General features: G+C 37.5%; 1 protein-coding gene across 1 annotated transcript in view; it reads right to left on the bottom strand.

Annotated features, from left to right (window-relative positions):
- Positions 1-3,512: 3,512 nt before the first annotated feature.
- TUT4 (terminal uridylyl transferase 4) overlaps positions 3,513-17,707 on the bottom strand; it is a 121,475-nt gene continuing 107,280 nt past the window's right edge. Inside the window, 7 exon segments of the mRNA XM_044913871.1 lie at positions 3,513-4,121; positions 5,501-5,659; positions 10,615-10,930; positions 10,932-11,063; positions 13,839-13,939; positions 14,665-14,876; positions 15,810-15,925. Of these exon segments, the coding sequence (XP_044769806.1) occupies positions 4,054-4,121; positions 5,501-5,659; positions 10,615-10,930; positions 10,932-11,063; positions 13,839-13,939; positions 14,665-14,876; positions 15,810-15,925 (1,104 nt within the window). The 3' untranslated portion in view covers positions 3,513-4,053.

Genomic DNA, 17,707 nt, shown 5'->3' on the forward strand with positions numbered 1-17,707 from the left:
CTGCTTCTCCCTCTACCACTCCCCAGCTATGTTCTAATAAATAAAAATCTTTTTAAAAAAACCCAAAAAATGGGGCGCCTGGGTGGCTCAGTCGTTAAGCGTCTGCCTTCGGCTCAGGTCATGATCCAGGGTCCTGGGATCGAGTCCCACATCGGGCTCCCTGCTCTGCGGGAAGCCTGCTTCTCCCTCTCCCACTCCCCCTGCTTGTGTTCCTGCTCTTGCTGTGTCTCTCTCTGTCAAATAAATAAATAAAAAATCTTTAAAAAAAAAAAAAAAACCCAAAAATGCAAAGTATACAAGTTCAAAGATGGTATTAAAAGTTAAGAGATGGGGGGGCGCCTGGGTGGCTCAGTTGGTTAAGCAACTGCCTTCGGCTCAGGTCATGATCCTGGAGTCCCGGGATCGAGTCCCGCATCGGGCTCCCTGCTCGGCGGGGAGCCTGCTTCTCCCTCTGACCCTCTCCCCTCTCATGTGCTTGCTCTCTCTCATTCTCTCTCAAATAAATAAATAAAATCTTTAAAAAAAAAAAAAAAAAACTCTTTGTAGGTATGTATATGTTTAAGAAAGATAGCTGGGGGTGGAGAGAGACGCCTGGCTGGCTCAGTTGGAAGAGCGTGTGGCTCTTGATCTCAGTCATGAGTTTGAACCCCACGTTGGGTGTAAAGATAAATAAATAGAGAGGTGGAATGAATGAAGTTCATCAGCTCTTAATAGTATTTATTTCTGGTTGATGATGGACTTTTGGGTGGTTTTTATACTTTGTTCTTTAATGTTCCTTTCTTAAACACATTTAAATTATCCTTTACAAGGGAAAAAAAATGAATTGTTTGGACTTTAAAGCTATTTTATAAGCTTACCAACACATTTTATATATTGTTTGTTGTTGGGACCACAAAATGGTAACCACTTTCCTGGAGGGCAATTTAGTAATATATAGCAGGAACCTTAGAACTTGTATCCTTTAACCTAATAATCTCATATATAAATATATAAATTCACCATACTAGAATTATATACACAAAAATAGCTTTATCCCATCACTTTACATATTTTTTATATAGGAGGAAAAAAGCAGAAATGTCCCATCTGTAGGGGACTAAAATAAATGGTACATTATTAATATTCATACTTTTGAATAATCTTTAATGACAATGAAAATATTAATCTCTCCATGTCATTAAACATTATACAAAACATTTCAAAACAATATGATCTTAAATGTGTGTGTGTGTGTACTCTGTAAAATTGATAATTTGGGCACTTCAATTGCTCTACAATGAATCTGAATTCAAAATCAAAAACTATGAGAAGTTTGCAAACTTCTAAAACTGAGATACTACTGTATAAATTATAAACTAAGAGTATTCTATTTTTCCACTTGGTACAGTTTTGCCATTTATTGAGCACTGGTAATTGCTGAAGGAGGGACAAGTGAGATGCTGAAAGTTACTATGTAGAACACTGTCATATAATTAAAACCTAGGTTACTTTTGCCCCAAAAGTACCTTTTGCCAGGTGGTAAAATGCCTTCCTTTAGAAAGTAAGGCTGAGCTGGGGGCAGTCTCTTGTTGGAGATTTTTTTCCAATAAAAATTTCAAATATAGACAAAAAAAACAGCAAAATGAACATCCTGTACACCTCATCATCTGTTCTCCAAGACTAAATATATGAAAACTAACTTTTTAAAAAAATCCTGAATGCTCCAAGTCATACCAGCATTCCTTGTTCTCCTGCACTTCACTTTATTGCACCTTCACAGATGAAAAAAACAAACCAAAACTCATTAATAAATTGAAGGTTTATGACAACCCTGCATCGAGCAAGTATACTGGTACCTTTTGTCTAATGGCATTTGACAACTTTGTGTCTATCACATTTTGATAATTCTCGCAGTATTTCAAACTTTTTTATTATTATATTTGTCACAGTGATCTGTGCCGTGGTTTGGGGTGCCACAAACCACGCCCATGTAAGACAGCAAACTTAATAAATGTGTGTATTCTGACTGCTCTACTGACTGGCCATTACCTTGTCTCCCTCTCCTTGGACTTCCCTATTCCCTGAGACACAATACTGAAATTAGGCTAATTTATGACGCTACAATGGCCCTAAGTGTTCAAGTGAAAGGAAAAGTCAATCAATGTGGCAAACTTCACTGTCTTATTTTAAGAAATTGCCACAACCACCCCAACCTTCAGCAATCACCACCCTGATCAGTCAGCACTCATCTACATCAAGTCAAGACCCTCAGCAAAAAGACTACAACTCACTGAAGCTCAGCTGATGGTTAGCATTTTTTTAGCAATAAAAGTAATGTTTTACTTAAGATGTATATTCTTGCACACTTAATGAACTACAGTATAAACATAACTTCAATATGCACTGGGAAAATCAAAAAAGGCGTGTGACTCACTTTATTGTGATACTTTATTGCAGTGATCTAGGACCTAACCTGTAAGACTTCCGAGGTATGCCTATATTTTAACACAAAAATATACACTGGGCCAGCTATCTCATTAAAAAAACAAATGAGTGAACTCCATCTAGTAGGATTCTGAGAAATAATGAAGTTTTAATATGAAAAACTAACAGTAAATACACCTGATCTTAACATTTAATAAATACCTTTTCAGGACTGCAAATATGGCAGGAAAGCCCTCAACCTCCCGCAATAGATTTCAAGCATCTTCCAAGCTGGAAAATATGGCAAAAGCCCAGGTAGTCTCCTATTTAAGTAATGCATATCTGAGAAAGCAGAACAAAGATAATACACTGCCCTTAAAATACATTTGTATTTACTTATTCTGCAGATTTCCAAATCTATAGGATCATTTAGTCCAAAATCCCTGGCAAATACATAACTGGGGATTTTAGACAAAATGACCTCAACCTCAATGTACCAAAATACCAGCAACAACACAAGTTTTAATTTCAACTATAATCAGTGATTATTGGTAAAAACCATCCTGGCAGGAGTGCATTCTGGGTAGTAAAAGAATTCAAAATGGATAGCCTGGCACATACTGGTACCTCAGGAAATAAGAAATATCTTCCCTCCACTCTAATTGCCAGTATCAGTCTCAGCGTTTAAAAACTCCTTCAAAAGATCTGTTTCAATTCTCTTTCCAACATAAAAGTGTGCTACCTTGGATTTCACTTTATTGTTTTGCACCTCAGTTTTCTCAATGATAGAATGGAGATAGCATATGTTTCTGTCAACTTCATTGGGTGTTGTGAAGATCCAGTAAAATAAAAGACCAAAAAAAAGATCCTTGATCTCTAAAACTAAGTCTGTAATTTAGAATACTCTATTCATGGAGAGTAAAACAAATGTCCTAATTGTTACATTATATTTCCATGATCTAACAACCATGTGAATTAACCAAATTTGACTCTTGTCAAAAAGATTTATTAACTTAAAATAGAATTACTTCAGATACAGACAAAAACAACTTTCTGTTCAAGTTTAAGTATTTTCAATATACAAGAATGTAAAAGAAAAAAATTCTGAATCTTCACGTTGTAGTTTTATTTTTTTTTTTTTTACCTTTTAAAAAGTTTTTGGCACTACAAGGTTCTGTAAAGAATAGAAGTGACAAATTTAAAACACATGAAAGTTTTTCCTAATTCTTAAGAACAATATATATAAAGTCTGAAGCAACCAAAGTATGAATACAGCTAATAGAAAATAAAGAATGTAATTTTTAAATTCTCTCTTTATACAATTCATCAAGATTAAACAAAACATAAAATTCCCTTAAAAATAGGGTAATAAAATAGATGAAATTTGTATCACTCAATTTGGTGATACTAGTAAAAACTATAGTTCATATTTATATACAAATAATACAGTCTTTAAAAACAGTCTTAGAATTTAAATAAGCTATCTAAATGTGTTAAAATTTTAAATCAGGACCTGATTTGTTTTGCTTTCCATTAAATGTCACTTTTTCTGCTGAATGTAACTGACATTGAGGTACGGATACCCTTGAGACAGCAGGATTGGCTGGTTGCTGTGCATCGGTAGACCAGCTGAAAGAAAATGGACTCGCATTACTCCGACACGTTTCCTCTTGGTGGGTGGGGACAACGCTCTCTACACCGACGGGTGGCACATCTGTCTGTTGGACACAACACAGACAGGAAACTGAAAGGCTTGTGCCTATTTAACTGACAACCCTTAGAATTTAACTTGTAGCTAGTTCTTTTTTTCTATTTATACAGTAAAGAGATAAAGCATGTCAAAAACATTTAGCAGGGGAAGGAGGAGGACAGAAGGGAAATGTAGGTATGTGAAAGAAAAGAGAAGTGAAGGGGAGGAAACAAGGGGAACAAATTCACCAGGGAAGAACTTCTGACTCCCCCCACAACCCCACCGAGCCCTAAAAGGGTTTGTATGACCAAAAGTAACTTTCCTCAACCCCAGTTCTTTACTCAGAAGAATAAGCCCACCATACTCAATGTTCTGCCACTCTACAGTACAGGGATGTCCCAGCAGTACATGGGATAGTTTAGGAACGCTTAAATGGAATCAAGTCTGAAACCTGTACCAGGGATTTCCCCTTAAAGTTATCATTTCATTCAGTCAACATTTACTGAGTGCCTTTCTTTAATTTCTTGAACTCCTAGTTTAAGTGTAATAACTTTGACTCTAGTTTTTTAATTCCTAGGTTAACTAAGAGCTGAGGGCCAGACTCAGACTTTCCCTATTAGAACTAAAATACCTTTGAGGCAAGCAGGCTAGATAAAATGCTACAAGTATTCCTTAGTTTGTAATACTCATTACTTAGATCAAAGCCATTATTGGTACATCAGCACCAACAAAATATAACGAATTCTAATGTCATTCAAGTCTTAGTTCAACAGAACGAATCTGACTATGTCACTACTCAATTCAAAACTTCTATTAGATCCCCACTATTTACTAAACTGAGTCCCAAAAACTTCTACGTAATATGGCCTCAGCCTACCTTCTCTAACCTCATCACCTACACATCTTTCCCATTTACTTTATACTCTAGCCCTATTATTTTCTTTTTTCTCCTTATGCCAGACAAATATCATTGACTTTGCATATATTATTCCCTCAGCTAAGAACTCTCTTCACCTGTAATCTCTAAAAAATCTCTAGGGGAAAAAAAATCCTGTATCTCTTTCACAATCTAGTTCAAATGTCAAAATCTTGTGTGAATTGATCCTTGGTGTCCCTATCTCCTATTATATCTCTGCTAGGATAACATTAACTGATTCCCTCTAAGCTCCTATCCTTGTTTATTTTACATGTCTGGCTCTCCTAATAAAATGTGCATTAGGTATACAGGTTTTACTTAACTCTTGCTTGAACAACAAGCACCTAGCACAGTGTGACACACAATATGCTCTCTCAATAAATGTTTATCGAATGCATAAAATTTCGCTCCTTGTTCCTGGCCTTCACATAGCTTCCTTGTCCCAGAACTAAACCCACCCAGCCAGTTAATGAATTTGTAAGCAACGGTACCTTGAGTATAGAATGGTTTGTTGGGCTGAAATCTGGCATTTCCCTGATGCATGAAGTTTTGATGCAAACCATAAGGCCACGAAGCTGGGACAAGAGGGAAATGGGGACGTGGTGCATGTTCCCAAGGAATTGGAGGATTTAGTCCTGGAAAGCCTGGCTCTGCATTTCAACAAGACAGGAAAGACATACTTTAAAATATCAGTTTGTTCATTTAAATATTCCTTCATTCCACAAAAATTTATTGAGTACCTACCACTGAACAAGAACAATGCTAAATGCAGAGGATACCAAATTTTTTAAAGAATCAAACACTGTAAATGTGCTCAAATTATTCATAAAAGAGACATACAAGAAGACGACATACAATATGTGGTCACTGCTATACGGGTGGAAGGTGTTCTAAAGAAGGCGCTAACACATTTGATTCAAAGATAGAGATGGTTTTCCCAAGATGATTAACTAAATTGAATTTTAAAGCACAAGGAACAAGTTAGGCAAAATGGGGCAAAGAAGGCACATTTTAGACAGAAGGAATAGCATGTACAACAGCCAGAAACAGGAAAGCACAGCAAGTTTGGGAAGCTGCAAACAATCAGCGATGCAGAGAAAGGAGTAAGGTAGGTAGTGATAAGAAAAAAGTCTGGACAGGTAAGGTAGGATTTACATTTCAAAGAACTATAGTACATCATTAAGGAACTTACATTTTATCCTAAAGACAATGCCAACTATCTTAGAAACAACTCTATCATGGCCTCGAAGGTGATTCTATTAGAAGCTAAAGCACTTGGTGTAATGGTTGAGAACTTGGGCTTTGGAGCCAACCAGGTTGATATTCAAATCCCAGTTTCAAAAATTACTAAGATTCAATTATGTACCTCAGGCTATTGTGAGGATTAAATTAGATAATAAAAAGTAATGTGGCTTACACAAGTTCTGGTATATAAGTAGGAACTCAAAAAAATATGAGTGCTATTCTTTCTATGGCAAACCATCCCACAATCTACTTCCCTTTAATATGTATCTGTAATCATGGAACACTACATCAAAAACTAATGATGTATGGTGATTAACATAACATAATAAAAAAGAAAAAAAAACAATGGGAAATTTGAAAAAAAAAGATGTATCTGTAAGTACATCTTTTTTTTTTAAGATTTATTTATTTACTTATTTATTTGACACAGAGAGAGAGAGAGGGAGAGCAGGAGCACAAACAGGGGGAGTAGGACAGGGAGAAGCAGGCTTCCCACCGAGCAGGGAGCCTGATGTGGGGCTCGATCCCAGGACCCTGAGATCATGTCCTGAGCCGAAGGCAGACGCTTTACAACTGAGCCACCCAGGCGCCGCTCAAATTACATCTTTTCAAAGTACTTGCTAAATCCTTTGGATCATTTTTGGTGGCTTTTCTCACTCAGGATCATAATGTGGCAGGAAATAATCTGAAAGACACTGTCCTCATTCACTAAACTTCCTAGCAGGAATGCAAATTAGGAGGTACCAGATAGGGAGGAGTACACAGCAAGAAAACTTAAAACCCATACTAGCCACATTCTTAACAAGCTCAGTTTTCTCAGGAGGTAACCAGAAAAACAAAGCAGCTGGTTCACTGAAAGTTCGTAAAATCAAGTTACAACTAAGAGCTGAAGCTATACTACAGGGTATATTTTTTTCTTTAAATGAGACTGGGTATACATATTGAGGTCCAGATCAATTGATAAATGATGTCTGACATAAAAGGGTATTTCTTAGAATATATTCCAATCTCCCTTGGCCATTTTTCACAAACAAATATTTTCATAATACAAACATGGAGGAGAGAAAGGATTGCTAACACAACTGCAGGACAGAATCATTAAGAGTTATGGGCATCCTACAGAAAGTGAGCTAAATTTAAAAATGCGTGAGTTAGCCAAGTTTTGGAGCAAAGCAAAAGGTGAGAGTAGGCAAGAGAGATATAAGGGAGAGGACTTTCCAGGCAGATGAACAAATTAAATAAACAATTAGGGATAAGAGACAGTATGGTATGTGGGATGTTAATTAGTTCATTAAGGCTGAAAGAGATCAACTAGTGGTGGTAGAGAAGACTAAAACTGTGAAAACTGAGCCACTACACCAAAGGGCAAGACACTGGGTCTGTGTTCATGATTATATAACTCAGTAACGATCATAGTACATGTCATGGCATATATACAATAAACATTTGTTGAATGACAGAAGCAGAGATCACGTTAGAACAGCCATGTATGCCATATATCCTTTGACCTTGGAAATCTAAATGAGTTCCCACATTCTGGCATTTCTGCTCAGCACAATACATTATCTATATTGTTTCAGAAGAGTTCAGAGATACCTCCTCCATCATGGTGCTCTAAAGCAATAGTCTATTTTTGTTTAAAAAGTACTAAATTGGGGCGCTCAGTTGGTTAAGCAACTGCCTTCGGCTCAGGTCATGATCCTGGAGTCCCGGGATCGAGTCCCACATCAGGCTCCCTGCTCAGCAGGGAGCCTGCTTCTCCCTCTGACCCTCCTCCCTCTCATGCTGTCTCTCATTCTCTCTCTCTCGCAAATAAAAAAAAAAAGTACTAAACTGGGTGCCTGGGTGGCTCAGTTGGTTGAGCGACTGCCTTCGGCTCAGGTCATGATCCCGGAGTCCAGGGATCGAGTCCCGCATTGGGCTCGTTACTCAGCAGGGAGTCTGCTCCTCCCTCTGACCCTACCCACTCTTGTGCTCTCTCTCTCTCTCTAATAAAAAAACAAAAATTAAAAAAAAAAAGTACTAAAATTTTTTTGAAAACTGATAAAGGGAAAAGAGTCAAGCTCAGTCTACTTTTCCTATACATACTATATTTCAGGATAATCAAGTAGTTAATAAGGAAAAGTTCTTTATAGAAGAATCACAAATAGTGAATAGAAAATCATTTTACAACCCTTAGTGAACTAATGGTTATCAGCAATAATTATCAACAGCTATGATTATTATGTAAAAATTAATGAACTGTATAATGGATATCCAACTCATTGATCAATCTTAGGTCACTAAAAGATAACAGAAAGTTCTTTTTGAAATAAGGGAACAGGAACCATATAGCACCAACCAAAAAGTAAAATTCTTACTAAAAAAAATAACCTGAATCTAATCCAGACTCTGGACCTAACTAACAATTTACAGAAAATATGGGCATAGAGGTACATTTCAAACAATGTCACAAAAATAAAATTCAGCCAACACTAGAATGTAGTTCTATAGTTTCTTTAATAAACAGTTTATATGGGAGAAAAATAATGAGGGGAAACTGTTATAAATTAAAGGAGGCTTAAGAGATACAACAACCGCATATAATGTATGGGGCTTTGTTTGAATTCTGATTCAAAAAAGATCAACAATTTTAGAAAAACAGGTAAAAATGAATAAGGACTGGGTATTAGAGGATACTGGGTATGGGAACAGTCTTGTTTGTGTGTGGGTTTTTTTTAAGAAATACAAACAAGTTTATACAGAAATTTGATCCAATGCCTGAGATTTGATTAAATACTAAAGCCAAAAGCTTTTTTTATTTTTATTTTTTTTAAAGATTTTATTTATTTATTTGACAGAGAGAGCCAGAGAGCACAAGTGGAGGCAATGGCAGAGGGAGAGGGAGAAGCAGGCTCCCCACTGAGCAGGGAGCCTGACACGGGGCTCAATCCCAGGACCCTGCCATCATGACCCGAGCCAAAGGCAGACACTTAACCATCTGAGCCACCCAGGCGCCCCCAAAAGTTTTTTTTAAATGAGGAAAAGGAGTGGGTCGCCTGAGTGGCTCAGCCAGTTAAGCATCCAACTCTTGACTTCGGCTCAGGTCATGATCTTGAGGTTGTGGGATCAAGACGCATGTTAGGCCCCATGCTCAGCAGGGAGTCTGCTTGAGATTCTCTCCCTCTCCCTCTGCCTCTAATCCCCTAAAATAAATAAATCTTTAAAAAAACAAAAAATAAAAGTAGTAAAGTAGCCAAGGACTAGCAACTACTGGGAACTGTTAAAAGCTGGGTAATGGGGGATAGGTTCATCATACTCTACTCTCTCTTTTGTATACATTTCAAATTTTCAATAATGGAGTTTTTAAAATAAAAATATTATTGGGGCTCCTGGCTGGGCATCTGCCTCATAGTTTTGGCTCAGGTTGTGATCTAAGAGTCATGAGATCGAGCCCCATGTCAGGCTCCACGCTCAGTGTGGATCTGCTTGAGATTCTCTCTCCCTCTCCCTCTGCCCCTCCTACTCATGCACTTTCTCTCTTTCTCTCTAAAATAAATAAATCTCTTAAAAAATTACTATCGCTTCTCGGTCTTTTGGCTAAGATCAAGTGTAAAAAATTATCAACTAAAAAGCTGGATATAAAACAAGATTTATGGTTTATAAAATATTTTTATTATGCAAATATTTTTTAAATGACTGGATCATAAGACACCTAATATTACACGGAGTTATGTCTACGAATTGAGAATATGGATTATATTTTATTATTCGTATGTTCTATAATGAAAATGTATTTCTATAAATCAGGAAAAAACTAGTATTTTTTAATGCTACAAAGTGCTACTAATATCTTTTTAAAGAATTGCTCCTTACTGGGAGATAGTAAGAGTCTAGGGCAAAGAGCACAGGTTTTGAAGAAAGAAATTGGTTTAAATCCTGGATCTACTATGATTAATTATGAAAGCATGATAATTAAGTTACTTAACCCTGTAATTTCCTCAACTATAAAATTAGTTTTAATAATACCCTACACCGAGCTGGACTGCAGTGAAAATTTAAAGTAACATTTATGTATATTACCTCATTTAATATTCACAACATCCCTGTGCCTTAGAAGCTATTAATATCGCTATTTTAAGGATGAAACCAATGCACAAAAAGACTGAGCAACTGCCTAATGCCACATAATAAATGGCAGGGCTAGGATTCAAATCCAGACAGTGTGAATCCACAGCCCATACTCTTTATCTAATCCTATACTGCCCCTCATAAATATTGCTTGCCATTATTTTCCTCATATTTATATCCCCAAGTTCAACCAATAATACCAATCACCCATTTCTACAGACAGATGCAAAAGAAGAAAAGGAAGGGTTACCCGAATTCCCCACTGTACCATTGTTCACCAGGGAATTTGGAGCCACAGTACGAGGCCAGTGTCCATCATGAGAGGAGTTAGGGATCGCCACAGGTCTGGCAGCAGGCTGTGCAAAGATGATGCTGGGATCGTTCAGGCCAATATTGCTGGGGGCACTGCCTGGTGCAGAGTGGATCACTGGACCATGGATAGGCCAGGATGGGGCAGGGATCTGGAGAGGGTGCATTGGCAACAATCCCATATTGTGCATGGGAGAATACTGAGCTGGTGGTGACTGTGGAAAGTTATACACAGGCATCTGGACCTGATGGGGGGGGCTGGGCTCCCTGCTGAGGTGGGCCAAGCTTGGGTTGGGATCCTGGCTGGGATGGAGACTGAGTAATGGCAGCTGATTGGGAAGAGTTCTGTGGAAACGGCTGGGGCTGAGGAGAATAAGATGGTGAATCAGACTGCAAAGAGAAAAAGATAACATTTTAAAATTAATTTAAAAACATGTTAATGTTATAAAAGCAGAGATTATCTAAATACAAAATTATGGAGTTATTTTATTAGGACATTATAAACACAACTCTATGAAGTGAGTAAGAGCCTCATTTTACACGAAAATAGAATTTTCTCTGAGACCCTCAAACCCTCTGACATATACATTACCCTATAAACCTTTTTACTGTCCAAAGAAGAAAGAGCCCAGACGTCATTCCCATCATGCAGAACTCATATTCCAACTATAACTAGAAACTTGTATCTAAATATCTCACAGCCACTTTGATTCAGTCCCTCAACAAGTAACTGAGTGTCAGTTATGTCTGGGCATTGTTCTAGGTATTAAAAATACAATACTAACATGTATGCCCTCATGGAACTTAAAGTTTATGGGGGAAAGGAGAAAGAGCAGATGAAGAAATTACATAAGCAATTACAATCAAATACAACAATTACTATGATAAAGAATGTATGATGTAGTGTTATAAGGAAATCCCAGACAGAGCAGGAATACCTCAATATACTTTGGGAGGAAAAAAAGATAAGATGAATGAAAGTGGAAATCAAGAACAGCATCCCAGAGAAGTGACCTTTAAGTTGAGACACAAGGGTAAATAGCAATCAGTCTGATAAAAGAGGGAAGGGATAAGGGAAGGGGAGGAGTATTTCATGCAAAGGAAACAACATGACTGAAGGTCTATAGGCTCATGAACACCTGACTTGTTTAAGTAACTGGATTCTGAAAGCAGTTTATTATTACTGGAGTACAAGGGCAGGGGAATGGCAGATTTGAGGTTGAAGAACCAAAGAGAGACAAGATAATGAAGGGTCCCATAGACCATATAGTTAAGACTTTATCCTGAGGGCACTGAGAAACCACTGAAGGGTTTCAAACTGGTCAGGAACATGATCAATCTGTATTTTAGAAAAATTATTCTGGCTTAATGGGAATGAAATAGAGAACACGGGGGTGGGGAGGGGGGGGGCAAAAAGACTAATGAGGGTGATTAAAAGGCTAGCCCTGATATGATGGTAACCTAGGCTAGGGAAATACAATATAGGGACAGAGAAGCAAATAGCTGTGAGCTATTTTTTACATGTAGAAATAACAGGAGTTGGTGACTGATTTAGATGTGGGGGTTGAGGGAAAGGGAGTAGTTCTGGAAACCAGACAGGAGGATCATTCAATGAGATGGAGAACACAGGAGCAAGAAGAAGCAAGTCTAGGAATTTGGAGAGAAGTATGTTAAATTCTAGACATGTTGAGGTTAAAGTGCTTTGTGAGACATCAGAACAACAATGTCCATTAGACAGACTCTGACCCAAATCTCAGGTAAGAGAAAATTGAGTGCTAAAGCAAAGGGTAAAAGCAGCAGCAGAGGAAAATGGTTAGCATAGGCTTTGGAGACAGGGCCTGAGGGTTCAAGTTCTAGTTCCAAGTATGTGCTGGGCTCAGGTAAGAAACTTAAATCTCAGTTTCTTCACCTGTAATGTATAAATAATAAGCAGAATCTATCTCATAGGTTTTTGTGTAGATTAACTAGGCAATATATGTGGAAAATATAAATACCAAATTCAGGATAGTACATACATTTTAGTAGCTAGGAAGGGATGGTAGGAAGGTTTTAAGATGGGAACAGCATCCAAGAGGAATGCATAGGGATTATTGACTATGGGTAATTTTTTAATAAAGGTAACACAATGTTAAGAATTGTTAAAGCCTGGTGGTACTACATGGATGTTTATTATTTTCTGTACTTTTTCAATATTTTATTATAAGAAACAGTAAAAAAGATACATATGGCATACAGCGATCAACAATGTTAGCTATTATTATTGTTGTTATATAACATTTATGAAGATGTCAGGCCCATAGTATGTATACAAATATTACAGGTGGGGTTAGTGGGCCCCTAAATGGTGTTCCAAGACTCTCCCTATATTGATCTTCAAATGCTGTAAGAATTTTTTCTAAAACACAGATCATACCAAATTCAGCATGTTTAATAGTTAACAGCTTTGAAGCTACCTAGACCTGGGTTTGAATCTTTTAATTTCTCTTATTCTCAGCTTCCCAATTTGTAAAACTTGATCATACTAATACCTACCACTTCGCATGGCCACCCAAAGGACTAAGTGTGAAGCACCAAAGCACAGTATCAGGTTAGAGTAAGAAAGCATTCAATTGAAGTGCAAAGTGAATACAGATTTACACAAAGGTTAAGAGCAACTCAGCAAAGTTAATATGAAACTTGTGAATCTGAACTCCAATTTAATACTCTTCTTTCACAGGATGTATTTCACTAGGTATTCATATCAGCTATGAGAAGACACATAAAAGCTTCAAGGAAGTCCAATGCCATGCATATATTGCCCTAACATATTAAACCCCTAACACATCTCCAATTTTTGTGTCTATTTTTATAAATGTTGCTGATAATCTGCCACTAGGCAAAGCCTGAAACCTCAATTACCTTATTTTAACCAATCAACAAATACATTAGGTAGTTGTTACCTTATTTTACAAATAAGAAGGCAGGCTCAAAGAAGTTAAGTAGCTTCCCCACAGATAAAAACCCAGAACTGCATTACTCCAAAGGTAATGCTCATTCCACCTCATGTGCCTAGCAGGAACACCTCTACAAAGCACTGTTATCTGGATGACTATATTTGCCAGTCTAAAAGATCAATCCAATCAATCTTTCTACCAAAACTAATCCATTTGCAGGCAGAGTACTTACACATTCTGAGGACTGTCTAGTCCTTATGGACTGATCACCCTGTTGCTGGGCTGAACCAGCCACCTGCTGGGCATTTACAAGGTTGCGGACCAGCTGGGCTGCTAAGAGAAGACATCAGAAAGAAAATCAATAAATAAATAACAGAGAAATGACAATCAATAAACTCCCTTCCTCTGTTAAAGAGTCTCAAATCCCTCTGAGATTTTATAAACTTAAAACTATTATTATGTTTGTGAAGGACTTGTAACAACTAATTTTTTTAAAGCTATTTCTCAATCTTGCAAATCACTAAAAAAATGTACTGGTGGTAGAAACAAGAATGAAAAGACAATTACTCCTTTCTAAAGGAGACGACATATTTAAGAAAATACCTTCTGCAACAAGAATCTGAGTAACCGGAAATCACTTCTAAAATACTCTATTTTTTCTTTCATTTAACTGTCATTTGGGTTTCTAATTCTTAAAATTACAGATCTCCCTCTCACATAAGAGCAATGGGAAGAGATATAATTTCTCCTGTATATGTTTCCAGAAAAAAAAAATTAACTTTTATTATCTTTTGATAGTGAAAGAATAAAGAAGGTAACTCAAATCGAAAGAATACTTAAAGGGAGTTTACTGAATACAACAGACTGCTAAGACCTTAATAGTGAACATGAATACTGTTCAAAATAAAAGACTATCTAAATTTTCTCTCTTTAAGAAATTATAAGGTTGAAAATCATATTGCTAAGTTTGGAATAGAGAGGAATCAGAGCCCTTAGAATGACATCAACACAAATGACCTTATTTCTACCAAAAACTATTTTTGGCCTTTTCTATTTACCTGCCACACTGCTATTCCTCTGACGAGCCAGCTTGACCTCTGGGCACTCCCTTCGTACATGTCCTGCATCTCCACATATAAAGCATCTGAGGTCTCTAAACTCTCGAGTGTCGTGGAGGTCTCGGGGGTCAACAAGGTCTCGGGAATCTTTCTCCTCTTCATTCCCATCCTTCTCTTCTTCACTGTCTTTCTTCTTTAGTCTAAACAGTAAACTGCTGATACCAATAATGTGGGGCTAGGGACTTGTAAACTGAATGAATCACAGAACAAACTAAACTATACAAAAGTCTCACCAATAAAGGGATTAACATGCCCACTGTATCACGCACCTTTTTTAAGGCAAGGGAACTTCACATTTAGAGTACACCTACTCATATGGCAGAAACTGGGCATTCCAGTAGTTTTATAATACAATAATAAATTAGAAAAAATTTTTAACATTGAATATTTTAATCTTATAACAATCCTTAGAGGTTGGTATTTATTATCTCCCTTCTACAGAGGGAGAAGCTGATGCTTAGACCAAGTGTCTTCTCTAAATTTAAGTCAGTATATAGCACTGATGGAACCTAGGAGTTAGTTCTGTCTGAAAAGTTCTAAGCTCTTCATATTAGGCAAGACTTAATAACTAAAAAAAGGATTTTCCTGGCCTATTAAAGAGACTATATAAAATACAGGAAAGTTTATTTCATAAATATATTTTCAGGGGTGTGGAGATGTATATTCCTCAAGGTATATATTATATACGTATACCTCACAGTAAATACGTCAAAGATTCAGTTAATTATATTTTAATTACTGATTTGCAGGACTATGAGGTACTCAGCAAGAACCCCATGACTTGGTCATTTTTTTTCTTGGCTCCTGGCACAGTCCCCAGTAGAATAGGTGTCAATAAATGCTTCTTCAATTAAAAAAAAACAAAAAAAAACCTGAATGAATGAGTAAGTGAACAAATGAATGATACCAGTGTGCCCCCAAAAAATCTCACTCTATTAACAAAATTCCACTCCGATATACATTTTACCTAATGTCCAATTTAAAGCCCTGAACCTTCTTACTTAAACATATATGAACACAGTTATAGCTACAATTGGCCTCACATTTATTTTCCCTGTAATGTTGATATATAATCATTTGCCAACCTTCTCCTTTTAGGGCAGTCTTTCATGTAGTGGCCTATTTTTCCACACACACGACAACACCGATCATTGGGAGCCAGTTCTCCATCTGTTAATACTCGGGAATCAAAGAAGTACTCCTAGGGAGAAAATAAAACTTTACTAGAAAAAAAAAACCACTATGAATTGTGGAATCCAAATGGAAAGAAGACCAAGATGTAAAAGTGGTTTTAAAAAAAGGAAATGGGGCGCCTGGGTGGCTCAGTCGGTTAAATGTCTGCCTTCAGCTCAGGTCATAATCCCAGGGTCCTGGGATCGAGCCCCGCCATCAGGCCCTCTGCTCAGTGGAGAGCCAGCTTCTCTCTCTCCCTCTGCTGCTCCCCCTGCTTGTGCGCCCTCTCTCTGTGTCAAATAAATTTTAAAAATCTTAAAAAAAAAAAAAAAATTATCATCACTGGGGCCCCTGGATGGCTCAGATGGTTGAGGTTCCAGCTCTTGATTTCAGCTTAGGTCATGATCTCAGGGGTCGTGGGATCGAGACTCCAGTCGGGCTCCGCACTCAGCAGGCAGTCTGCTTCTCTCCTCCCTCTCCCTCCACTCCTCCCCCTGCTCTCTCTCTCTCTCTCAAATAAATAAAGGGGGGAAAAAAAAGAACCATCATTATCAATTATCACAGTTGCTAACAGTGCTAACCACTTTACATCCACATTATTTCTTCATTCATCTGTGGCATCTTTGCATAATAACTCAATAGATACTATTTTCATCCTCATTTATAGATGAGGAAATAGAGGCTCAGAGAGTTCGAGTCATTTGCCCATAGTAAAAAAGCTGGTTAAGTAAGCAGGATTTAACGCTAAGTTGGTCTGACTACAAATCTCATGCTTTCTGCCTTACCAGGCTATTTCTAGAAAATAATTATTCTCCTTACAAAAGAGCTCTCTGCCAATAAAGCAATCCTCTGGTTTATTTAAAATATGATTGGATTTGCATATAACATTTCAAGAACATATAACATTTATTATATAAAGCAGGGTATAGCTAAAGAGTAGGTAGAGAACCAATACAAAGTAAATCATTTTCCCAGGTTTTAGAAGTACCAGGATCGGGCGCCTGGGTGGCTCAGTTGATTAAGCAACTGCCTTCGGCTCAGGTCATGATCCTGGAGTCCCGGGATCGAGTCCCGCATCGGGCTCCCTGCTCAGTGGGGAGTCTGCTCCTCCCTCTGACCCTCCCCCCTCTCATGCTCTCTCTCTCTCATTCTCTCTCAAATAAATAAAATCTTTAAAAAAAAAAAAAAAAGTACCAGGATCATTTTTCCTTTATCCTACCACCTAGCATATTCTTCTAAGCTTTAGCTCAGTTTTGTTTTGCACTATTACAAAGACTAGTTTGTCATAACAGTATCCACATTTCTGGAAGGCAAGAGAACATGTCCACTTAGCACTCTTCAAATCTATCTAAAGTCAAAGATAAAAGTATAAGAGATACACCTACTAGGATGGCTGTCGTAAAAAGAGAAAGGATGTAGGGTGCCTGGGTGGCTCAGTTGGTTAAGTGACTGCCTTCGGCTCAGGTCATGATCCTGGGGTCCCTGGATCGCGTCCCGCATCAGGCTCCCTGCTCAGCAGGGAGTCTGCTTCTCCCTCTGACCCTCCCCCCTCTCATGTGCTCTCTCTCTCATTCTTTCTCTCTTTCAAATAAATAAATAAAATCTTTAAAAAAAAAGAGAGAGAAAGAATGTAGATGAAATGGAACAGTTTGGCAGGACCTCAGAAAGTTAAACATAAATTTGTCAAAATGAACCGGCAATTGTTAGGTTTGTCAATACCCAAAAGAAATGAAAACACATCCAAAAAAAATTTGTGCAGAAATATTCACAGCAGCATTAGTCATAAGAATGAAAAAGTAGAAACAACTCA

Source organism: Neomonachus schauinslandi, chromosome 4 (genome assembly GCF_002201575.2).
Source record: "Neomonachus schauinslandi chromosome 4, ASM220157v2, whole genome shotgun sequence".
Lineage (NCBI taxonomy): Eukaryota > Metazoa > Chordata > Mammalia > Carnivora > Phocidae > Neomonachus > Neomonachus schauinslandi.